At 37.8% G+C, this 26881-nt stretch overlaps 1 protein-coding gene across 1 annotated transcript in view; it reads left to right on the forward strand.

The window, feature by feature from the left end:
* kirrel1a (kirre like nephrin family adhesion molecule 1a) overlaps positions 1 to 26881 on the forward strand; it is a 49107-nt gene that overhangs the window by 16173 nt on the left and 6053 nt on the right. The window contains 18 exon segments of the mRNA XM_042512235.1: positions 6344 to 6502; positions 12618 to 12767; positions 12852 to 12910; positions 12913 to 12943; positions 12946 to 13013; positions 14282 to 14329; positions 14332 to 14443; positions 15692 to 15735; positions 15737 to 15766; positions 15768 to 15799; positions 18011 to 18159; positions 18316 to 18443; positions 19612 to 19738; positions 20952 to 21052; positions 23115 to 23331; positions 23660 to 23767; positions 24731 to 24858; positions 25180 to 25257. Of these exon segments, the coding sequence (XP_042368169.1) occupies positions 6344 to 6502; positions 12618 to 12767; positions 12852 to 12910; positions 12913 to 12943; positions 12946 to 13013; positions 14282 to 14329; positions 14332 to 14443; positions 15692 to 15735; positions 15737 to 15766; positions 15768 to 15799; positions 18011 to 18159; positions 18316 to 18443; positions 19612 to 19738; positions 20952 to 21052; positions 23115 to 23331; positions 23660 to 23767; positions 24731 to 24858; positions 25180 to 25257 (1769 nt within the window).

Below are 26881 nucleotides of genomic sequence, written 5' to 3' on the forward strand. Positions count from 1 at the left end.
CTGCTTTGACAAGCCGAGGTTGGTGTCACAGTGTCTGCAGGGGCTGTTGTCCTAGGCCCCGGCTTAATCCTAATCCCTTTCCAAACTTTGACTAGGGCTGTGCTTAATCCCAGACTAAACTGAGGACCCACTCCCGACGGAGACGCTCCGCTCACTAGTCCGAGCCGTGGTGGAATCCATGTTCAGGAAACCGCTCGTACGTGTCGATTATATGTTTGGGGTTGTGGTTGTGTTTGTGACTGCGTTGATGGTTAGCCCATGTGGTGGAGGGTTAGGTCATCCGTTTTTGTTTGCGCGTCCATGTGGTCACGGTCGCGGCTCCGTGCGCCCGTGGTCTGCATATGGACAGGGTGCTCGGAGTCTCCCGGTTGGTATCTTGGGGATCAGTGACTCAAGGAAATCAGGACACACTCTAAATTTGTCACTGCAGCATAACCCACATAATGAAAGAATACAAGCTCCCTTTGCATATCCTGCCTTCGCTCTGGCTTGCTCTCGGCGCGTAGACTTCCTCCTTTAAATACACACTCACACACACTCATGTTGACAAGTGTTAACTGGGTAATATGGAAATCAGAAGGCGATGAGCACATGTTTAAATGAGTCAGTGTTTTCAGCGCTCAGCCTTTGCATGGGTGTTTTCAGTGCAGATTGTGTAGCCTCCGCTCAGGAGTGCTCGCTTTGGATTATGTTTGTGGTTTACTGAGGCAGTTGAGGGAATACCTCCAGCTAGCATATCTGAGGTAGTGGAGGAAAGGATTTGCTTGCCCTCAGGCTGCTGTCAAGGTTGCGGGGTAGTTTAAACCCAGCTAAACTCTCTTTACACCCATCTGAGAAAGGGCTTTTATAGATGGCATGAATCCACACTGTACATTCCAGTAATCAGCAGAAGACGGATGTGAGTTTCATCAAATTAGTGTGCAAACAGGAAATTAAAGCAAAAATCGATATTGCCCATAATTACCTTTTGTTCATAATATTATTTTTTTAAGTATTTCTGCTGATTGTACTTACCCACCTTAATTACCACTGCATCATTGCTACATGTGCTTGCCACAGTGGGCTCAAAACTTTACCAAATTTCTCAGAAAATCTTGACAAAATAATAAATACCTGATTGCAGAGTCCCTTTGGATTTGTCAAGAGAAAGAAGAGTGTCCTATATGTCTTAGAGATTTACATTGTTCCCACGGTCTTGATAAACCAGGAAAAGTAATGGAATTTTACAGTCTCATTTTCAAGCTTGGAAATGTCATAGTATTTGTAAAAATGACATGGATAACCTTATACGTAATGTTATATAGTAACAAATGTGTTAGTAAAAATCACTGAAAAATATGTAAAAGTTATGGAATTAGTAAAAATCATTGAGAGTTTTGGAAAAAATAATGTTGTTTTAATAAAATTGTTATACTAATATATTGTAGATAACCTTTTATGTAATGTAACAATGTAGTAAATTTGTTAATAAAAATAATTTAAAGTTATAGAAAAGTTATACAATTAGTCTAAATCATTGAGAGTTTTGGAAAAGTCATGGAATTTTGTTGTTTGCAATACAATTGTTACAGTTATATGCCATCGACAACCTTATACGTAATGTAACATAGTAGAAGATTTGTTCGTAAAAATCATTGAAAGTTATGGAAAAGTTATGGAATTAGTAAAAATCATGGAGAGTTTCAGAAAAATCATAAAATTTTGTTGTTTGTAATGAAATTGTTACAGGTAAATACCATGGAAAACCTTCTATGTAATGTAACACAGCATATTCATTTTCTGTGGGTGTTGATGTACTGTAGCTCTAATATGCTAAGATGTGTGACAACGTTTTGTTCACCATCACGTACGTTTCATAATTTTCTTCTCGTATTCCGTCTCAGTATGCATGTATGCAGCCAGCTGTTTGAAAAAAGCCAGGCAAGTTTGGCAAGAATAAAAGTTATTACAGGTCCATAAAAAGTCATGGAAAAGTTTTGAGATTCGTCCATAACATTGTGTGGGAACCCTGTATACAGCTATATAATTTTATTTATTAATGTATTTTTATTTTAATGATTGTACAGTGTACACGTCCTCCCCATCACCAAATTGCAAAAAGACAAAGCTAGCAATTAGCTGGTGAGCATAGTGAAGCATTCAATGGCTACACTTTATTTTGGAAAGTCCACCTACATATAGTTTATAGAGTATTTGAAACATTTCAACAGCTAAGCTATATGTGACAAGTCATGAACATACCCACATATTATGTATATGTCAGAATAATTATGTTGATCTTGACCTATTACTCAAGATATGCGTCATAGACTGAGTGAAATGATTGTGCTAATATATGGTGAACTGTCACACATACACTGTAGATGAACATCTGTCAGCAAGCAAAACAGCTGAATTGTTGAATCTCAACAAATAAGCTGTTAAAATGTTAAAATGTTCTATAAACTTTCTGTCGGTTGGACTATCCAAACAAAATGAATCATAATTAACAGTGAAAAACAATAAACTGATCATATCACTGTTCTGTGTTTACATCTTTTTTGCCCCCTAAGTGCACAAATCCTGAAAAAATGCATAATAAAATGATCAGTCGTTATCTGACAGAATTGCCAGCTATTTGGGTAATCCATTAATTGTTAACATATTTTTCCAAGTCAGTCAGTGTAAAGTAAATATGTAAATATGTTTGAGTTTTGACTTGTTGGTTAAACAGGAAGACTGGCTCTTGGCCCAGAAAACACAATTTTGGGCCAGCTGAAGAGTCAAGCAAGTAGGAAACAGATATAGTTGAGCGCTGCAAATGCAAACACAGCCTTGTTGATAGCCCCTAGAGACTTAGTTTGAATTCCTAAGTGTTTCTCTAAGACTTTAAATGTTCATGGATAAATTGGCAACAGCGAAATGTCAAGCTTTTTTATTAAGAGTTGGACACTAAAAAACCAATGTAATCTGTTTCATCAGATTCTAAATCCATGCATGCATGATTGGTGCACGGAAGTATGTGACCAACTGAGCCCTACTCACTTCAAACCAATAAGAAGAGCACAAAGAAGAAAAAAGCTAATGCAGACATTTCTCTAAATTACCAAAAACATAAAATTAGCAGAATATTGCAAGTTTGTGTTGGAACCCATTGTTCATTGTAAGATGATTAAGAAAATCAGGGCCTTTAATTTTCACAAAATCGACACCAAGACGCATTAAAAGAAGTGCAACAAACGAACCAGTCAGAAATTTACTGATTTTGTATTGATTGCAGTAAGGGACTATACTTTGTGGTTTCTTATTTAAATACAAAGGGTTTAACAGTACATCATTGTGGATTGATATATCAGTTCAATAAACCACCATCCAGTATTATCAATGCAATGTGAAAACTGATACATATTGTCATCTTTTTTTTTTTTTTAATTCCATGGCATGACGACATCACTATTTTCCGTCGAAGTACACCTCCTTCCTAAACATTCAGACAGTGCTAGCGGCCTAGCGCCAGGCAGACAATAGAAGGTAAAAGATGAGGATTTTTACTTAAAATATCTCAATATGGTAAATTCAGAAAACTTGTGATTTATTTCTCTAATATATACAGTCATAGTCATCATTCTTCAAGTGAGCATGCAGTGGCCATCAGAGGAATCATTTAACAGAGGCATTTCCACACTGTTGTGCATTTTTACTGTACAGTCTACAGTCAAAGACTTTTTGACTTATACAACATAATTTTACTTCCCAACTTTTCACTGCCAATCGTTGCTGCTATGTTGTTTGTTTTGTTTATCTTAATTCATTAGTTTAGTTAATTTTGGCGTTCCTCAGGGAGCAAATTAGGGCCCGCTATTATTCTTATTTTTGGTTCAGTGCTGAATTATTTGAGGTATGTGTGCTGCAAAGCCCCATCTGCATCTGATTCCCTTTTCCACTGTGTATCCTCGCGCATCCCCTTTATCTCCCGAATATTAATGCGCTGCACTGTCAGAAGCCATTGTTATGATTGGTAAGGAAATCTTTTTGCATGACTGGGTTCTTTTGTATTATCAGGCATATTGTACCTCTGCAAATCACACCAAATCTGACATGATAGGGTGAGGGTGCACGTCTGCGTATATGAAAGAGAGGGGGAAACGTGCGAGATAGGGACCGAGGAGGTCACGCGGGGGAAAGGCGGGAGGTGGGGTGCGGAGGCATATGGCGGTTGTTAAAAAAAGTGAGAGAGATGGGAACCTTCAGAAAAGTGCTGGAGGGGCTCAGAGGGAGAAGTGTGAGGGAACGAGAGAGGGGAAGTGATAAAAAAAAAGTGGAGAGGACAAGTGAGAAGGAGAGATGTAAATGGTAGGAGGTGAAGAAAAGGGAGCGGGGGGGGTGAGAGAAAAAGAGACGGGTGAACGGGGGAATGAGGAAGAGAGGTAGAGAGAAAGTGCTAGAGGGCTGATATTTAATGTGATAAATGAGTTGTGACAGTCCGCCTCTAACCCCCTTCCAACCAGCGAGGAAGGAGCAACACAGAAATAGAAAGCATTATGGGTAAAAGGACATATACAGCATTATATATGTATATAGAAAGAAGGAGGTGCGTACATACTGTCGAGGTGGAGGGAAATCAGTGCAGGCAAAAGGACATTCATAGACAGCATTATAGATGTACAAAGCGAAGGAGGCGAGTGGGGATGCATACATATAAAGCAGAGAGTGAAGCAAAGCAATTTGGTTAAAGGACATACAACATTATGGAGAGAGAATAGTAGAGAGGTAATGGCAGAGGAGGTGGGGTGCACTATTGGGTTAATGATGTACTGTAGGAGATTCTTCGAAATAACAAGTGGGAGAAATGGAAGCGAGAGACAGAGTAGAGAGGAGAATTTAAAGTGAGATGCAAATCCTCCACGGTGATTGCCTCTCCTCTATTGTACGGGTGTCATGTCTTCAAGGGACAGCTAATTACAACTTGTCATCATACAGCGTGGAACAATAGCAGAGAGGTTTTTTCTCTCATATTAGACAGTCGGGCGGTGGGCCGGCGCGGCGCTGGTCTCTCTGTTGTAGTAGTGGACTGCAGCAGGGATTCTCAACTTGATTTGCTTGGGAACCACTTTTGCAAAATGACAGGAAGCCAGGGGCCAGTCGCAACAGATCTGGATCTAGGATTTTAGGACATTTTTAGGACTTGAGGATGTTTATACGATTTTAAGACATTTGCAGTATTTTAGGATGTGTGAGGATTTTAGGACATCTCTAGAATAATAGGACATTTCTAGGACTCTAGCACATTTCTAGGATTTGAGGAGGTTTGTAGCATTTTACCTGGTTTCTAGTATTTTGTGATGTTTCCAGGATTTTAGGTCAATTCTAGGATCTAAGGTCATTTCTGGGATTTTAGGACACTTCTAGGACTTAAAGATGTTTCTAGGATTTTAGGGTATTTCTTGGATTTTATGATGTTTCTCAGATTTTTAGGCCATTTCTCTGACTTTAGGATGTTTCTGGGATTTTAGGACATTTCTAGGATTTGAGGAACTTTCACGGATTTTGGGACGTTTCTAGTACATATCAAGGGTTTTATGACATTTCCTGGAATTTGGGACATTTCTGGGATTTTAGGATATTAGAGGCTTAGCTAGGACCTCTGTTGGGGGGTGTGGGGGATCTTCCACTGGCTCTTTTTTTGGATAAAAAAGCACTACTACTGTTTTATGCACTTTGGCACCTTCTGTATACTAAAACTACAAACAATTCCCAGTGTGATTCACTTTATTTTTATTGTGAATTAGAAAATAGTTTTGGGGCCACCCCGCACCCTATTGGGGTCCAGATTTGGCCTGCGGGCCGTAAATTGAGTATCAGTGGACTTCAGACTAGAGGGAGAGTAGACAATGACAGCCACTGTAGTTTGGGTTGTGCGGTGGAAGCCTGGGAGATGACTCATAGGGAGGAATGAAGACGGGAGAGGGAGGGCCGGAGAGTTTTGAAGAAATAAAAAGTCAGGAGCCAGGAGAAAAAGGGGGCTGTGAGAAACCCTATGGCTGATGTTTGATGTGCAGCTTTTCTCTCCTGAGTCAGCATTAACCACCTCTTCTTTCTTTCTTCTTCTCTTCCTCTGCTCTGATTTCCCCCTTCTTTGACACTTCCATCTTTCCACGCCGCTCTGTACTCGGCGGCGCTCGGCTAATGGCCGTGAGCCAACGTGTGATCAAAGATGGCATTCTGCTGGGGGAATGCAGTTTCCAATCAATTAACCATAAAACCACAAATACAATAATATGCGATATATGTGGTTAGCTTGCCTGCAATGTCTGCACAGTGAAAAGTCCCCTAACTTATCCTGCCTTGTCTCTATCTCCACCAGTCTCTCCAGTGTGGACGGCAAGGTTCTCTCAGGAGCCGGCAGACCAGTCGGTGGTGCGGGGCCAGAGGGTGATCCTGTCCTGTGTTGTCTTCAACTACTCAGGCATTGTTCAGTGGACCAAAGATGGCCTGGCTCTGGGCATCGGCGAAGACCTCAGGGGTGAGACATCATACGGCCTCCTCGGGCCTCCTTCAGTCTGTTCAGCGTGTGACTAAGACGGCTTTCTCAGAGCTGATGCTGATACTTTTGGATTGCAGCTGCTGATGGGCGAAATGTTATGCAGCGTGTTTAAAGATGGAGAAATGTTGCAATGTCTTGAGTTCTTGCTGGTGCTCTTTAAAACATGATTGTGAAGATGGCTCACTGTTTACACGTTTAACTTATTCTACATTTCAGAGTACCGAGAAAAGAAATTATTTTAATGTTTAAAGCCTATTTCATGTTTACAGTGCAGGGCTGTAAGTATAATACATATTGTGGGGGACACACCCCTAATGTTTAAACATGCTTAATATTTCCCCCCAATATATAAAGTAGAAAAAAGGTTATGTCACTGTTGGTTGTGAAAGTTGTTAATAATTTTATGAATTTATGAAGTTTATTATCTTACAGTGTTATGCTAAATTCCTCTTAAAGCATTAGCTAGCTAGCATAAGTGCCATGCATTACCTAGCTAACAGTCAATACACTAAGCATATTCCACTTGGGGGCATGGATGACAAAGCAACATTAACGTTAATACGTCATTTTGCACTGGAATTGTTATTGTAGAAAATATTTTTTTGCTAATAAGGGTTTAATGATAATAATAGTAATTATAATTATAGATATCTTATATAAATAAATATATTAATTTATATAGCACCCTTTAAGCTCAAGCACAAAGTACTTCCCGAAATAAAAGATTTACAGAATAAAAAATAAAATATCAGAAGCCCATGTAGCCCATCCCCTGCCCCCCTTATGACATAACCAAAATTAAGAACATTAAGAACATTAGCCATACATTCACCAAGTGACCAACTATGGCACCCACAAGCATATTCAACTAATATTAATGTCTTTATTAAGTTATACTTGTTAGATAACAGCATTAAGTCTGAGTAAAATGTCAATTATTTCAATTTTTGTGAAACTGCATGTGTAGTTTATGCAGACAGAAACCTAGTAGATTTCATGTATTGCATATTTGTACAGTTTGCTGTACTTGCTTAGAATAAATAATACAATAAAACAGGTGATTAGTTTTCAAATTTTAAACTTTTTTCAGGGGGAGGGGGCTGGAGGGGCAGACCCCGAGGTATCAGGCCACCGTAATCTTGATTCCATAGCTACGGCACTGTAAATATGTAATCTGCAACATTTGCAGTGCAGAGGGTCACATAAAATTGATAAACTTTGCAAAAAAATTGATATTTTCAAGGAGATCTTGGAAATTATGTTAAGTCTGCATCCACCCCCAACAAAAACTACACATGCACAAGCACCACTGTTGTAGCCTCCATGCCAATGATAGTGGAGATCCTGCTTAGACCAGCGATTTCCAACCAGGAGCACTTGTGTCTCAAGGCAGCTTCTGCAGTTACCAGAGGGTGTGTGGACAGATACAGAGTTACTGATCTAATATGAAACCAGACTGCAGCCATGCTAGGAGCTCTGTGAGGCTGTAGCTAAAGGCTAACGTCATCTCTATATTTATTTTCACAATAACGGCTAAGCTACCAGTTATGATGGGCTGAGTGCACAGCACACACTGCAGTTGTCAGATTTGACATGAACTGATGAAAAACAATGCTTTTCAGTATATGTAATGTTAATTTATTATGCAAAATAAGAAAAATACTTCAGTTTAGGGTTGATGTTTTTGGCATATTCCCTTTGTCAATGAAAAAAGAAAAAGAAAATATTGGTTTGTCATATCGGCAGATATCAGCATGTTAGCCAATACTGATATTTCATTTTAACCTTCTGACACCAGGAACAACATCACTTTTCTTATGTTGCTTTTAGATTCCTTTCACGAGTATTTAAACTTCTGAACACTGACAAAATTGGTGTAATCTCTTTCAAAAACATGGGGGAAAAGGCAATGAGAAACTAAGAAATGCTCTACAACTTGAAAAGAAATTGGTGGATTAAGAAAATTAAAAAAGAAGAAAAAGAAAAAAAAATGCTAGGGAAAGCTATATTTAAAATGATCACAATTACATATTTAAAATACATTTACAGAATCACCATAACTCTTAAGCTCTTTTTACAGGTCATTTTTTTGTCTTTTTTTGGATTTTTTTTAAACTAATTTCCAGGTAATTTTCTTGTGCTTTACACCAATTTCTGTCAAAATTTTGAATCATTCTTTTCTTTTGTTACTCATTGATTTTCCCCCATGTTTCGACAGAATACAAGCCAATTTTTTATGGTTTCAAGCCAATATCGGCCGATACTTACAACAATATTATCCCTAACATTCACTTCTCCCCAAACTTTCTGTAACTCTTCACATTTCCAAAACACATGTATATACACCCCAATTTTACAATTACATTTAATACATGTAGGAGAGCTAAGAACCAGCCTGCCCTTCAATAATGGTGCACAAAAACATCTTTTCACCGGCATCTGTATGTTACCGAGTTTTCTCTCACAGCATTTTGAATGATAGACGCTCGCCCAGTATGACATTGCGTGTTTGTAACTGCTGCTGTATGCTGACCAAATATTTTTGCTGCTGAATGTAGTTTTACAGTTAGATTAAGCCGGCAGAGCAGTTTTGACCATGAGGCCACTGTTACACTGTGCACTTATATATTTATTTAAGTTAACTCTGGCCTCCTCCTGCACATATCATCCAGTGTTAGCTGGGGAACTTGAAGCTCCCTGGGGCACACTTTACAGACTGACACCCTTCAACTTGGCTGAGGAGCATCACATCATCACCTCCGTCACATCAGCAGTGGGTGACACTGACCGGCTAATGCATGTTAGATGAACTATTTTTAACCAAAGGCCAATTCATCAGCTAATATGCAGCTTTCTGCTTAAGCTCCTCACTCTAGTTTCTTTACATTATTGTCCAGAGTCACTGACATTTCCAGTTTAAATCATTAACCCTTTGATTCCTTGATTCAAATATTAAAACCTTTAAACCCTTTGATTTGAAAACATGGAGGAAAAAAGACAACAAGCATCTTGGTAAGAAATATCCCAAAATTTGCAAGACATTAGGAGATTTGGAGGATCATTTAAAATAAAAAAGGCTGAATTACCATAAAACTATAATTACAGTTATGATAATCACATCTTTAAATTTATGTTACAGAATGATTAAAATTTTTAAGCACTATTTTCAGGTAATTTTCTTTCTTATCTTTATTTTTTTTTTGCTAATTTTCAAGTAATTTTCTTGTTTTTTATTTTTTATCTATATGTTATTATTATTGTTATTGTTGTTATATTATTTATTCATTTATACAAATTTCTTGACAATTTTGGAAAATTTAATTTCTTCTTAGGTTGCTCATTATCATCTTGACGTGTTTTTTTTTTTTTTTTTTTTAATAGAAATCCAACAAATTTGCCATGGTTTTAAAGGGTTAAGTCTCCAGTTTGTCTCGTCAACAAACAATTAAAGACGTAGCTGGATTTTGACAAAATAAATACCTGAAAAATTGCAAGAAATTAGCAGATTTTGAAAAATAATTGTAAAAAGCCAGGGGAAAATAATCAGAAGAGACCATAACAATGATCATAATTACATTTTTTTTTTTTTTACATTTTTTCCTGCAAACTTCTTAAGTTGCTCATTGTCTTCCTCCTGTTTTTTTTTGTGTTTGTTTCAGACAGATCTAGCAAAGTCGCTAAGGTTTTTAAGGGTTAACTCTCCCATTTGTCTGCCCGTCAACTAACAATTTAAGATGCAGCTTGTCTGACTTTGACAAAACTTGGGGGAACGATGCATCTCATGGCTGTGCTGCAGCATTTTCAGAGTTGCACTGATTAGCCCAAAGGGGGCTGCGCAATTACTGGTCAAAACAAGCGGGCATATTTTTAACTGATTGGTCCAGAGGGAGACTGCATCATTTGTGACATGCTGCTGCCTTGTTTTGTTTTTTGTTGATGTTGCTGTTGTGTTTCTGCAGACTTTGGGCTTTAATATTCTGGGTTTTTATCATTTCCTCCCGTCTTTTCGTTTTTCACTTCTCATCTACTTGTGCTGTGATTTTGGATTTATTTTTTAATTCTCTGGCTTTTGTAATCATCCTCTCCTCCTGTCCAATCTCCTCTCCTCTCCTCTCCTCTCCTCTCCTCTCCTCTCCTCTCCTCTCCTCTCCTCTCCTCTCCTCTCCTCTCCTCTCCTCTCCCTTGTTCCTTTCTCTCTCTCTCCTCTCAGCTGCCTCCTTTTCTTCCTTTAACTTCTCTGCCTTGTCTCTCTCCTCTGCCTCATCTTGCCTGACACACACTCCTCTTCCAGTCAACCCTCCTTGTCCCTTCTTTCTCTCCTCCTGTCCTCCGTCCCCTTCTCCATTCTCCCTGTCCCTCCCTCTCTTTCTTTGAATCATATTGTTACTGTAATGGTCCAGCGCTTCAAGCCAAAGCTTTTAAATAAAAACGTGAATGAACACTGGCTGCTTCATGCACACATACACATACACACGGGTATGTGTGTGTTTGTGTATGAGGCTCTGTCCCTCTCCTCAGCCCCCCCCCCCCCTCCCCCCCCCCCTCATTCTCTGGGCTTTTCATACGCTTTCTCGCTCACATCATTTCACATGCAAATGCACGTATATACAAGGCACACATGCATGCAGAAACAAGGACACACAAGGTTAGGCGAGCGGCAAAAGCTCAGTGTGGGGGGAACATGGAAAGAGAATTTCACATGCGATCTACGTCTGGGCAGCAAACATGAATTCTGCACCACGGACTGGAGTCGATTTGAGTCCTCTAAAACGTTGCTGTCATAATGCATTCATCTTTTTTTTTTCCCTGCTGGTGAGAGAGAGCAGGGATGCCACCTAATGGTGAGAATGTACAGCAGTGACACAGCTGGGTCTGTGTGGCGGATGGGGGAAGGGAGGACTGGAGAGGCATGTGTGTGTGTGTCAATGTGTGTGTTGGGCATTTGTGTTCATGTGGACTCTCATCTTTCTGGTGTCAATCAGCCTGATGATGAAAAAGTCAGTTTTTTTTTTTTTTTTGCTTCTTGTGTGTTCTTGATGTTTTCTCATCAGCGTGAAGGGCCACACGCTGCGTGCCGTGGCATTTTTTTTTCCAAATTCTAATACAGACCACATGGGTATGTGGGGATGCTGAGGCGTGACAAATTAGCAGTTTGTATTTGAGGGTTCAGATATCAAAGATATAGTGACATGATTTATTCTTCAGACAGTTTTAGAACAGTTGACATGCAGGAGAAGAAAAAAGTAAAATACAAGGACTCTAGGATTTTTTGTTTGAAAGAATGTAAAGCTATAACTGATATGTAGCACAAGCAAAAGACTGAATAAAGGGAAATGTTTATCTTTTTTTTGACATCTGTGCAAAGTTACAATAGTATTGTATTATTCATTAATTTTTATTTTCATTTTTGTTTAATTTTTGCTATGGAGCCCTGAAGTTTTTTTGTCTTGTGTGCACAGTCTTGTGCTAAAAAAATACTTTGGAGGTAGATTTGTCTCAGTATTGTTTGTGTTATTAGATCTAATCTGTGTGTTAATGTGTAACCTGTAAATATATAAACAACTTCCACAAATACAAAAAAATTGTTAACTTACAGAATTATTTGGCAAATATGTAATGCATCTGCAAATACAAAAATTCCAGGATTTTGTAAAGCTCTAATTGTAAAGCTATAACTTAAATATAGCACAAGCAGACTAAAAATATCAATGTTTTGTTGATCTTTTTGACATCTGTGCAAAGTTAAAATAGTTTTGATTTTTTTTTTTTTGTTTTTTAAATTTTGTTTTCTACAGACAAAAATAGTGCCATATATAGTGCTGAAAACAGATTTTTTTTTTTAAAATTTGGTGGGATATTAACTTTTATCTTGTGTGAAAAAGTTATTATCTTGTGCCAAAAAGATAATTTATACACTTATGTAGCGATAGATTTGTCAGATAGTGTATGTCTAAATATATACACAGCCCCCCAAATCAGATGTAAAATTCATCATGAAGGCCTGAAGTTGAAGTTTTTATTTTATGTTTGTGCCCTAAAAACGTAATTCTGATGATTTAACTGTTTATCTGCTCTTTCTGTGTGTGTGTTCCAGCGTGGCCCAGGTACCGTGTCCTGCGCGTGCAGGAGCTGGGCCAGTACAACCTGGAGATCCTGTCAGCTGATCTGTCCGATGACTCTCTGTACGAGTGCCAGGCCCCTGATGCCGCCCTGAGGTCCAGGAGGGCCAAGCTCACCGTCCTCAGTACGTCTGCATGCATGTGTGTGTGAGTCTAGAGAAGTGTGTGAAACAATGAGGGTTTCTGACACTGTCCCTCTGCCACCGCAGTCCCCCCAGACGACCCGGTGATCGATGGGGGTCCGGAGGTGCTGCTGAATGCGGGGGAGTGAGGTCCTACAACCTGAGCTGCGTGTCTCGAGGGCCAAACCGCCTTCTATGATCGAGTGGCTTAAAGACGGTCTGCCTGTGGAGGGGGCCGCCAGCACCACTGTGAGTCTTGAAAAAAAAGAGACCACCCTTTTAACCATATATGGTAAACATAATGATGCCAGTTGGTAAAAAAAAAAAAAAAAGAATTATATATATTTTTTTAAATTATAAAATAGACTAGTTAGTTAGATAGATCTTTATTTTGAATGTGCCAAATAAAAAAGGAGGAAAAAGAAGTATTTCATGTCCCAGAAGGAGTAGGAGGAAGTGAATACTTGAATAAAAATCCTATCCCCTTTTTTTTCAATTTTATAAAAAAAAATGTAAATTTTAAACTAGGGGTCGACCAATATTGTTTTTTCAGGGCCAATACCAATTATTAGTTGTACACGAAACCAATAACCAGTATGCACTTACAGTAAAAATGAAAATCTTTCTGTTGTAATTTAGAATTTGGAATATTAAAACAAACTCCAACCCAAACTATGTTTAAATGCCTTTAGGAAATGTTTAATCAAAACTGAAATTTTCAATATATACAGCAAGTTCCAGGCAACTTTTTCGATAAAAAGCTAAACAACAAAATGAATAAATGAAAAAATAGCTCCTTGAGTTTTTACTTGATGTAGTCAAGTAAAAATAATTTATGGAAATTTAAAAAAATGCAGGTGTTGGTTTTCTTTTATCATATGGTGTTGCCTCAATTGTAAAAACATTTTTTTTTTTTTTCAGTTATTTGTAATGTAAATGGGCGTTTTTGTACTGACAGTTTGAAGACAAAAGACAATGAGCATCTTGGTAAGAAATATCCCAAAATTTGCAAGACATTAGGAGATTTGGAGGATCATTAAAAAAAAATAAAAAAGGCTGAATTACCATAAAACTATAATTACAGTTATGATAATCACATCTTTAAATTTATGTTACAGAATGATTAAAATTTTTAAGCACTATTTTCAGGTCATTTTCTTTCTTACTTTTTTTTTTGTGCTAATTTTCAAGTAATTTTCTTGTTTTTTATTTTTTATCTATATGTTATTATTACAAGGAAGGCCCCAAAATAGAGACTCAATGTGGCCTCCAGAAAGTAATTTTCAATATCAAACAGTGTCGATATTGGTTTAGAGCCTTTAGGTCCTGGCTCTTATTTTTAAAGTATTGCAACAAAGTTTAGGTGTATTACGGGAGTGTAAACAGGACAAAAATTGTGTCTAAGGTACCTTAAATAACACAATAGTAGGTTAACTAGATGTTCATGACATTTTTTTTTTCTTTTTTAGTATTTTGATCTGTATTGTAAATGTTTCATCAGATTGTCTCTCATCGAGGAGGTGCTCCCAGGAGACAGGAAGAGGGTGACATCACGAAGCTACCTGAGCCCATCCAGCCCGTCGACAACCGTGACACCGGAGGAACTACAGCTGTGTGGCCACACAACCTGGCAGTCCCCACCGGCGAAAAGCACAACTGTCCAACCCTCAATGTTCACCGTAAGCAGTCAAATGAAATATAGTCTGCTGGTTTATTTTAATTATAGCTTCCACATTTATTAACAAAAATCCTGGAATTTGTGTATTTGCAGCTGCATTATATATTTGCCAAAATAATTTGGAAGTTTATAAATCTTTTATTTTTTTGGAGTTTTTTTAATATATTTTACAGATTACACAATAAAAACACATGGATTGACGATCTAATCTCACAAAAAATTACTGACACAAATCTATCTCCATAGTATTTTTTTAGCACAAGACACAAAAAAATCACCGTTTTGCCACTTCAGGGGCTCCATAGAAAACAAAAATGAAAATAAAAACTAATCACTAATACAGAGCTATTTTAACTTTGCACAGATATCAAAAAATAGCAACAAAAATTGTGATAAATTAAGTCTTTTCTTGCGCAAAATTTTAGCTATAGCTTCCACAATTCGTTTACAAAAAATCCTGGAATTTGTGCATTTGGTGCAGCTGTTTTATATATTCCAATTTCTAACTGTTAACAAATCTTTTTCGTATTTGTGGACATTGTTTCGTAACATAAAATTTCTATCATAAATTTTACAGATTTACAGATTGTCGATGTGATCACACGAATAATACTGAGACAAATCTACCTCTGAATGAATGATGTTTGAGTAACATGATTGTAACACACAAGACAAAAAAAACAAAAAAATCACCTTTGCCACTTCAGGAACTCCATAGTAGAACAAATTTTAAAACAAAAATGAAAATAAGAAACTAATGAATAATACAAAACTATCATAACTTTGCACACATGTCAAAAAGATCGCTCGCCAAAAATGTCCTTTATTCAGTCTTTTTGCTTGTGCTACAAATAATTATTGCTATCTGAAGAATTAATCATGTCACTATTACTTTTAATATTGAACTCTCAAATACAAACTGTTAATTCCTCACACCTCAGGATCAGAATTTCATGGGTTTTTGGCAAAAACAACATATTTACATTACCAGTGAAAACAAAACTTCATTTTTATCCCAGTATAATTCCACCGCCCTGCTAATTGCTACATAAACGAATATTTTTTTTAAATTTCAGGGCTCATTAAAAGCGTCACCACATTTTAAAACATAAAACACCTGCTGGCAGCTGAATGTTTTATAGCTATTATTAAGTAATGCCATGGCAGCCATTTTGCCTCAACTGTCCTCCAGATTGCAGCATTACATTAGACGTTATGTGAGTCTCTCTCTCTGTCTCTGTCCCTCCAGATCCACCCACAGTGACCTTGTCCATTGAGCCTCGCTCTGTCCTGGGAAGGGGACAGAGTCACCTTCACCTGCAGGCGCGCACGCCAACCCTCCTATCATGGGCTACAGGTCTGCATCCCATCAGAGAAATTTTGTGTGTTTTTTTTTTTGTTTTCCTTAACCCTTTAACCCTTTGAAACCTGGATAAATGTCAGTTTTTCTGCACTCAGACTCCTTTAACAACTATTATTCAACCCTTTGAAACATGGACAAACTGGTTCGATTTTATTTGTAAATTAAAAATTTAACTACAAAGTGCAAGAAAGTAGAAAAAGGTGACACAAAATGACCAAAAAATTAGTTTATAAAAAAAGGGAAGGATTATAAATAAAGAAAAAAAATGTCCCAAAATATATATTTAAATTGATATTAAATTTTATAATTTTAAAGTATGTTACAGGAAAAAAAAAAAGAAAATTTAAATAAATACCTTTTCTCTGTACTCGTTGTAGGTCAACACATTTTTTTCCTGATTATTTTCAGGTGGTTTTCTTGTAACTTTTTTTACTTTTTTTTTCTTTTGGCCAAATTTTTGGTCAGTGTTTTGTTAATTGCTTGCTGCTTTCTCTTCATGTTTTTTAGAAAAATCCAATTTGCTCAGGTTTTAAAAGTTAAAATGCTGGTTGGTTTGCGTCGTTTCTTGATTTTGCTTTGAAAAGAGTCTGTTCGCACTGGGGTGATCAGTCACACTGCAGCTATTCTACTATTGCACCCATTCCTTACCACGTGCTATTATAGATCCTGCTCAGTGATATTATTGGCTAGCGCTCATCACGTTGATGTGTCGAGGTCCGGAGGCAGTTACTTTAAGAAGAAGTCACGGTTTGGGCGAGTACTGGCCAATCTTGATATTCTCTGAGATTAAATGGTAAATAAACAAATCTGCTGCCAGAAAGTCAGGTGATGCGGTATAGGAGGGAGATGTGATGGATGAACGGGTGAGGCACAGGACTTTCATGCACGAGCGGGTCTGAGTCTTGTGTGATACAACTTTGGCTTATCAATTTCAGACAAAGTAGATTTATTATATTCAGTTTTTTAGGATGCATAAAGCTGCTGAATGCACATTGTGTTCATACACTTTAGCTGAAGCCCCAAATCGATCATTTTGTGTTAACGTCATAATTCAATCTCGCTGGGACGCCCAGGAATTGCACACACAGCTGAAGTTTTCTGGTGTAAATACCGAATTTCCCAGGAATGAGCAGTTGAATTTGTCGGGGTGTAAATAGTAGAATTTCCGATGTGTAAATAGCTGAAATTCACTGTGTGTCACCTGTAAATGTATCAGGTTGTAAACAGCCAAATTTATGGAGTGTAAATAGCAGAATTTATTGGATGTAAATAGCCAATTTTGGGATGAAAAATAGCCGAATTTTCCATTTATATATAGCTGAAATTTCGGGTGTAAATAGCTGTTTGTACTGGGCATAAATAGCCAAATATATAGTGTATAAATAGCAGAATTTCCTGTGTTTTAAATGGCTGAATTTTCTGGGTTTAGACAGCTGCATTTATCAAATGTAACTAGCTGTATAAATAAAGGGTGTAAATCGACAAATTTTCTCTTGAGCAAATTCAGAATTACCCGCATGTAAATAGCCACATTTGTGGGTGTAAATAGCTGAATTTCCTGGGTGTAAATAGCCGAATTAATTGCGTAGAAAAAGCCAAATTTCCTGGGTTTTAATATACAAATTTGTCGTTGTGAATAGCCAAATTTTGTGTACAGCAGATTTTCCAGGGTTTAAATAGCCATATGTCCTGTGTGTAAATACCTGAATTGCAGGTGTAAATAGCTGAATTTATTTAGTTCAAAGAGCCGTATTTGTTGGCTGTAAATAACTACATTTCCCAGGTTTAGATAGCTGAATTTTATCAGGTGTAAATAGCTAAATTTAATGACGTCTAATAGATGAATTTCTCTGGAGCAAATAGCAGAGTCAACAGGATGTTAATAACCAAATTTTGACTGAATTTATTGGGTGTAAATAGCCAAATTTTGTGGGTGTATATAGCTTATTTTCCTGGGTGTAAATCGCTGATTTTCCTGGATGTAAATAGCTGATTTTTCCTGGTGTAAATAGCCAAATTTGTGGGTGTAAATAGCCGAATTTCGCTCTTTGCCTCAGGTGCAAACAGCTCTTGGACTACAGACACATGGGTTCTTGACTCTGCCAGATGCTATATACTTGTGGGTATAATAGCCAAATTCGCACCTTTTTAATATTTTTGCTCTCCATTTGTGTCATGTCATTGTGTGTAACATTTGAACCTCAGGTGGGCCAAGGGCGGCGTGGTGCTGCAGGGCGCCAGGGAGAGCGTGTTCACCACCAAGGCTGACCACTCCTTCTTCACCGAGCCCGTCTCCTGTCTGGTCTTCAACGCTGTGGGAAAAACCAACGTCAGCATCCTCGTGGACGTTCACTGTGAGTCACGCGTTACTCACCTCACCTTGTTCACTCACTCGTGGCCCGCTTCACTCGCTCCGGTCTGGAGTCAGACGGATAAAACACACACTGTTGTTGTGTCTTTGTTGCATTATTACTCCAGCGCAACATGTTTCTCTCTCTGTGTTTCTGCAGTTGGTCCGATTCTGCTGGTGGAGCCGCAGCCAAAAACGGTAGACGTTGACTCCGACGTCACCCTCAACTGCAAATGGGCCGGAAACCCTCCGCTCACGCTCACCTGGTTCAAAAAGGGTTCAAACATGGTGAGAAGCAGAGAGCCCACGCTTCCCTCTGTTGTTGCATTCACACCGTTTCCACAGTTCACTCTTTCTTCTTCTGCGTTTACAAAAGCAGCCTGTCATTCAAGGGAAAAAGTCTCGTCTCAACACCGAGACGTCTGTCTTCTCTTCTTCCCCTGCAGTGACCTATTTCTCTCCATTTCACTCTCTCTTTGGTCTTTCTTTTTTATCAACTTAAGATCGGATTACATTTAAAAAATTCAGTGTCTGTGATATGGGAAAAAAGAAAAACAATTTATGATTATCACACAATATCACATACAGAAAGTTAACAGGAATGTAGAAAATGCGTATGCATAATAAGGAGTATAGGTGTATGCAGTGTGCAATCATAAAGTAAAAGGATTTAAATGTAAAGTGTTTCATCTAGTTTTTCTAGTTTCATGTCAGACTTGAAATACAATAAAATACCTTTATTGTATTGTACAGATTAATACAAAAAAATTCACTTACTCTGCCTGAGCGGGTTCTTATAGAATAAAGGCGCATGAGATAAAATAAACAGTACAACAGATAAATAAATAGTGTTAAAACATATCAACACGCAGAATCATACACAGTACCTTTAATATGGCATCAATTCTCTCATGTAACTCTCAAAATATTTTAATATAATAATTTAAGCATCAGTATTTTGTTATTAAAATCTCCTGTACACTAGCCGCAATCTACAGACATGGTTAATAGGTGAATGCTGTGCCTCTCATTAAACTACATTCAGCACCAGGAGCAAAGAAAAGACATAAAATCTGCCTCAGCAAACTGTGGACTGCCTTACACCTACATCTATGTAATCAGTCTTGTTCAGGTACTTCTCTCTCTCTCTAGGTGGTTACATATTTAGCCATAATTTCCCCACAGCTAATTTTCCAATGGATGCGGTTGCTAGGCAACTGCAAAACCTTTGTGATGGGTTAAAAGCGGATGTGCAAGTTTGCATTGTTAGCCAGTCAGGGTCAGAGTGGTAGAACACATAAATAAGGCCAGACATGCAAATATGCAGCACGATGTGTTACGATATTAAGGGGAGGCACAATAGCACATTAGCATATCTTCTTTTATTTTGTTTAACCCCTTCTGTTATTTAGCAGTTTTGCCTTGTTTATGTTTTTTTTTTTTCACTCCCCCACAGGTTCTGAGTAACAGCAACCAGCTGTATCTGAAGTCGGTGAGCCAAGCGGACGCCGGCCAGTACGTGTGTAAGGCCATCGTCCCACGGATTGGAGTAGGAGAGACTGAGGTCACGCTCACAGTCAACGGTCAGGAAACATCCACACAATTTAATGTCTCACTGCTTGTAGATGAAAATCATGTGCTTTCTGAAAGGTCAGCTTGTCAGTAATTGAAAAAAAAATGTCCAAAGTGGAGGCCATTTATTTTTAAAATAGCACAGTTCGTCTTGAGCAGGCTTGGTAAGGTCAGCGCCCTTAGAATGCCTTTGTTTTATTTTAGGTGTAACTGTATGGAGGTAGATTTCTGTCAATATTGAGTCTGAACAGATTGAACAATGCCTCTTTTAATGTTTAATATTTAAATTGGGAAACAACTTCTATAATTCCAAAAAAAAGATGGGTAAACTCAAAAAAGTATGCAAATATAAAACAGATCTGCAAATTCACACATTTCATGAAATTAAAAAAATAATAATTAAATTAAAAACTGTAAAATGCAAGTTCAGAAATGCAGAATTGAGATTCATGAAATGAAGCCAGGATTTGCTAACATTTGCTCAAAAGTTGTTAATGTTGGGAAGATATTCAAAAATTGCTTTCTTTTATTTGTAAAATTATTTTATTAAGAGATTTGGAATTTGTGTATTTGCAGTACAGCTTTATATTTACAAAACATTTTTATGAGTTTACAAATCTGTTTTTTGTATTTGTTGAAGTTGTTTTATTTAAATATGATTTTTGCAATTTATGGTATTTTAAATGCAATTTTAAGGAGATCAGTGTGTGTCAATATTTATCGTGTAAGGAGATTTTCAAACTGTGTGTTAATGTTTAAACCCTAAACATAAAAAAACCTCCACACATACAAAAATAGTATTTCTTTGCAAATGAATTTAATATATACAGAGATTTTTTTTTTATTGTGCATTTTTTTTGTATTTGCAGATCTGTTTTAAATGAGTGAAAAAAAGCAAGCAAAAAAGCAATGACATTTGCGGATCTTCATTTCACACACTGAGTTTCACACACACATTTTTCTCCCAAAAGTAACAACTTTTTTTAGCACTTTATGATGAATTTGTATACACAAGATTTAAAAAACGATCAATGTTCGGGTATTCAAGGACTCCGTAGAATCAAAAGAATTAAAACAAAATGAAAAATAAAAGCTGATGAAAAATGCAAACCTATCGGAAAGATGTCAATAGGAGTAACAAAAATGAGATATATTCTGTCTTCTAATATTGACACAGATCTGTCTCCATACATTTATTTGTCTTTTCGTTTTTGGCCCATGCAGGTCCCCCTATCATCTCCAGTGATCCGGTCCAGTATGCAGTAAGAGGGGAGAGAGGAGAGGTGAAGTGCTACATCGCCAGTACGCCTCCTCCAGATAAGATTGTGAGTGAAAAGAAGATGTCTTTGCTGTGAAACATTTCTGCCACCACAAAGAAAAAGTCCAAGTTTTTAATCCCGGCGTCAATTATTCAGACAAAAAGAAAAAAGCCAAAAAAGCTTTGATCACAAAGAGCACAAGGTTGTAGCTTTTAGCCCAACAGCGATTTACTGTTACTGTACCTTCCCGTTCCTAAATGGCTCCACTTCTGCACGGTAAATGCTTTTAGGCGCTGTCCCCCTTTTTTTTTCTTCTTTTTTGAGTGGTGACTCACCCTTAAACTCTCACAGAATTTCCCTCCATCCCATCACATAAACAAACCAACACTAAGCCGGGCCGCTTTTAGCTCCTGCGTCAGAAATCGGGGCCCGGATGCTTTCTGCACTCGGTATCACAGAGATGCAGCATCAGTAGCTCCTCGGCTCCTGGGCCTCTGTGACTGATCCGTCCTGACTCTCGGTGCGCGCTCCTTAATGCAGGCGGCGGAGGTTGGGACAGAAAAAGATTTATAAAATATAAAGGAGTGGAGAGGAACAGTTGTCCCAGTAAACGCCACAGCCAGGAGATTATCCTCCTCTGGAATAAGTGGGCAGATTATGGGAACATGTGGGCTTATGCATAATTAACTGGCCTTAGCACAGCGCTTCAATGCTGAATAATACAGCTGCTTTTAGTGGCTTTAAAGTTGGAGAATGTGCAAGATTCTCGGCTCAGCCTACCCCCCCCACCCCACACCCACCTGCACTTCAGGCAGCAGGAACATACAAACTGTTGCTGCTCAGAGCGAGTCACGCAAGTGTTTACATGGGAGTGTGTACTCAATGTGAGTTTATGAGGTCTATTTCTGTCATCCGTTTCCTGTAGTATTTGTTCCAGGTGGACAGATAGAGAGTATCTGGCAAATAAATACTTTTCACTAAATATCACATTAACCCTAATGTAAGTGTAAGTGGGTGATAAACTGAATATCAGTCAATCAATCCAGATTTGTATAGCACTTTTCATACAAATAAACTGTAACATAAAGTGCATCCGTAAATAGAAAATCTGTAAATAGAAAGATAGAAATAAATAAATAAGTACATAAATGAAAAAAGAAAGAAATAAAATGATAATAGTAACAATAAAAAATAAATAAAACACTCAAACTGTAAAAAAAGGCACAAAATAAAAAAGCACAAATTTAAATACTAAATGAAAATGTTGAAAATTATAAAATAATATATGAAGCAGTAAAACTGTTTGTTTTACTTTGAAGTTTGAAAAAAAAATAGGTGTACTCATTAAAACCAGGAACTGAGGAAACGCTACAAGGGGTTGACCGGGCCGATACTAACACTGATTATTACTACTTAATGAGACCAATAACTGATGAATATATATATCAGTGTGACTTGCAATTATTAGTAATAAATAAACAGGAGTCCACAACAAAATCGTCGACACTTCCGGCCTGAGATAATCTGGGTCCTTCAAAATAAAAGCATCACAGGCCTGCTTTGATTTATTTAAAATTAATTTAAACTTTCTTTGTAAAAATACCTTGTTTAACTTTCTTACAACCTTACTTATTAGATGACATTATGAGATAACAGTAGTGCATTCAACTTTGTTATTCGACTTAAACTTTATTTTACTTTAAGTAACTTTATTATAACTGCAGTTCATTCATGTTTTTTTATTTTAGTCGTTGACATTAGTTAAAAGGATATTTGAAGTATCGCAATATATATTGTGTATCACGATATTATTTTAAAGCCATTCTGCCCAGTCCATTCTAGACACATCTCACATGGCAGACTAATGTGTTCCTGTCTGACTTGACTGTGGGTGATGTGATAATGTTCTGTATAAATTTACAGCAGTTGAGAAGCAATATTAAAGCTTCATTTTGTGGTTTTACTGGCAGATGACCTGGTATAAAAGTGGTTCATGGATTGATTGAAATCCTGAAAAATGTGTGCTTTTGTAAAAAAATATGTGGTGCGTTTGGATTGATCACAATTTTATGATACGACTTAACCACGTCAAAGTAATCCCTTCGAAATAACTGCCATCATTTCACAGGTGTGGGCGTGGAAGGAGAACGTGTGGGAGAAGGAGAAAGGGACGCTGCTGGAGAGGTACACGGTGGAGCAGAGCAAGCCGTCGGCCGAGGGCGGCGGCGTCCTCTCCACCCTCACCATCAACAACGTGATGGACTCTGACTTCCTGTCCACCTACAACTGCACGGCGTGGAACTCTTTCGGGCCGGGCACCATGATCATCACGCTAGAGGAAACAGGTGAGTTTTAGGAATTCCCAACTTTAAAACTCAGTGAGACGGTGCACAGTTTTGCTGATGGTAAAATGCATTTCTTGGGGTCCAATACTGCCCCCTCTACTTTATACTGTCCAGAATGTTTTTATTAATATATATTTAATCATCTCTTTTGGCTGCCAAAAATATTTTTATTGCAACTATCCATTTCATAAAATGGAGAAACCATAATCATGATAAAATTTTATTGTGTTTTGTTTCCCCCACCACTAAAATCAAAACTCTGCCCCTGTGCCTAACTCAATCTATTACTCTCTCTCTGTCTCTCTTTTTTTCCCCTCCTTCCTTTCAGAGGAAGTCCCGGTGGGGATCATAGCTGGTGGGACGGTGGGCTCGACCATCCTCCTGTTCATTTTTCTGCTGGTCCTCGTTCTGATCTTCTACCGGCAGCGCAAAGGCAGTGAGTCATACTCTCCATGTGCTTAACATGTACAGCAGATTTTGAGATATTTATAGGATTTTAAGTTTGTAGGATTTCAGGATGTTTTGTGGATTTTAGGACGTTTAAGGTTTTTAGAAAGTTTCCTGGGGTTAAGGATGTGTCAAGGATTTTAAGATATTGGGACATTTCTAGGATTTTGGGATGTTTCTTGGATTTTAGGATATTCTCATGATTTCAAGACATTTCTCAGATTTTAGGACATTTTAGGATTTTAGCACAGTTGTCAGGGGATCCACCGCTTGCACTTTTTTTAGGAGGTTTCTTCGATTTTAGGACGTTACTAGGATTTGAGGACATTTCTTGGATTTTAGAATATTTCTAGGATTTTAGGATGTTTGGTGGATTTTAGGACGTTTAAGAATTTTAGGACATTTCCAGGGTTTAAGGATCTTTCCAGGATTTTAGGACCTTTTTAGGATTTTGGACATTTCTAGGATTTTGGGACCTTTTTAGGATTTAGGACATTTCTAGGATTTCAGGACGTTTCTCGGATTTTAGGACGTTTCTACGACTTCAGGAAATTTCTCAGATTTTATTACATTTTAGGATTTTAGGACAATTGTCAGGGGATCCACTGCTTGCGCTATTTTTGATAAACAAGCTCTAATTTGTTACCGTTTTATGCACTCTGGCACCTCATGTATATTTAAAGTACAGTGTGAATCACCGAGTATCACTGACATACAACAACTATAGAGATCAGCTCTGCATGTTCAGTACACGCTTTCATGTTTTTCAGTAGATTATGATAAATATTCTCATCCCTGGATCAAATAACCTGCAGAAACCAAAGCAGATCAGACTTCCTCTCTGCCAGATGGATGCAGGTCCCCTCTGAACTCGCTCCTCCAGCTCGTGAAAACACGCCAGCCACGGTGCGTGCGTCCAGCTGTATTCAACCTTGCCGTGTTTTGCTTCCAGGTCGGCGCGGGGTCACGCTGGGTAAGCCCGACATCAAGGTGGAGACGATAAACAAGGAGACCCACAGCTTGGAGGAGGACTCCGGCAGCGTGTCCACGGCTTCGCGCATGGTCAAGGCCATGTACTCGGTGAGCAGCAGCGGGATCCGCGCGCTCGGGCCGGACTCTGTTTACACAGCCTGTAGTCGTAGAAAAAACCTCAGATTAACTCAGTAACCTCTCCCTGTGCCACACTGTACCTTTTGACTGAAAACAAGCTCTGTGTTTTTCCCCTGTAACCGCTCCTTTAACACTTTGAATTCCGTTTTCTCCCCTCCTGTCACACTCTGTCGCCTCCTTCCCTCCTCCGTTTCGTTATGGCACCTTCTCTCCTCCTTTTTGTTTTTTTTTTTGTTTTGTTGTTTGACGGTTTAGTTTCTCCCCTCTGTGTCCTTCTCTCCTTCCAATCAGCCCTTTAAAGACGACATAGAGCTCAAGTCTGACCTCCGCAGCGACACCCTGGACACCCGCCAGGAGTACGACCTTAAGGTGAGCTCATCAAACTCTCATTTATATCAAACCAGGAAGTGTCTTTAAAATCAAAACAAACTGACTTGGTTTTCTAACTAAAACACTAAAAAATACAGAGAAAGGCTGCAATCACAGGCACAGAAATACAGCAGACAAATATGTTCAATATAAAAGCAAAATCAAGAAAATATTTATAATAAAATGATGGCAAAGTCGAAGTGAGGTCTTGCGGAGTTCATTTTGGTGCAAGGTTTCATTCTAATTATATCTCAAAGGGCTGCAAATATCCTAATCATTACTGACATGGCGACTCTGAGTGATGACTTTGATCCAGCCTGAATGACACTGAGAACATCCACCAGGCAGAAATCATCACATGACTGACATAATGTTAGTTTTTGTGAGTTTTATACTATAAATGCATGGGTGTAGATTTTGGTTGGGACGCATGGGTCACGTCCCCCTAAATATTTAGAACATGTGCATTAATCCTCCCCAATACATAAAAGGAGCAGGAGACTTTACTTTTTTCAAAATTTAAGACATTTACACTTGGGATTATGAAGATCAATCGGTTAATCAGTCGGTTGTCAGGAATTCGATCAAACAATTAAACCCTAAACCTGAGCAAAGTGGCTTACTTTCAAAAACACTGGAAAATAGAATGAATAGTGAAGGAAGAAATGACCCGGAAATTAAAGAAAATAAGATAAGTTAGTAAAAAGTACAAGAAAATTACCTAAAAATTACCAAAAATAGATAAATAAAAATCAAAAGCAAAGTAAAAAACACCAACAGGAAATTACCTTGGAAAAGTGCTTACAATTTGATAAAATAAAATAAGAAAAAAAAGTTTTAAAAAATTAAAGAAAATTATCTGAAAATTAGTTTAAAAAATTAAACAAATCCATAAAAAAAGTTAGTAGAAAAGAAAAAGAAAAGGGAAGTTAAGAAACAACAACAGGAAATTATATGGAATAAGGGCTTCAAATTTTATAATAATTTCTATCATTTTTACTATGTAATTATGAATATAGTTTTTCCCTAGCTTTTTTCTTTTCACTCCCCAGACATTTTTCCCTAGATTTAAAAAAAATCTACTGATTTCTTGCAATTTGTGGAACGTTACTTGCCAGGTTGCTCATTACCTTAATTCCCATATTTCTGAAATAAATCGCACCAATTTGCTTTGAATTCAAAGGTTTAAAAACCTGCGAAAAGCATCTGAAAGCAGCACAAGAGAACTGATGTCGCGTCAGGTTTCAAAGGGTTAAAGATCTGATTCAGAGATATAAATAAAGTTTAATCTCCTTTTAGATTCCAGCTGTCAGTAGATTGGTGAATTTTGAACGCATGTTTCAATGACTCGCATCAGCAACCAAAGGGAGCGAATCTAACTTTTATGACGGGCATTAAAGCGAAGCATTATACAATTATATTCAATGTGTTTCATACGTGTAGGCTTCTTTATATATTTTGGCTATGCAGTGTTGTCAGAGAATATGCAACATGTTGCTGTGAGCTTTGATGTGCTATTTATTATTTTAAAAAATCACGATTAATTAGTTAATTGATCTTAAATGTTACGAATGATGGATTTAGGAAAGTGCTTTCAATCCCTAACCCCATTTTACACCATAAA

Source organism: Plectropomus leopardus, chromosome 23 (assembly GCF_008729295.1).
Source record: "Plectropomus leopardus isolate mb chromosome 23, YSFRI_Pleo_2.0, whole genome shotgun sequence".
Taxonomy (NCBI): domain Eukaryota; kingdom Metazoa; phylum Chordata; class Actinopteri; order Perciformes; family Serranidae; genus Plectropomus; species Plectropomus leopardus.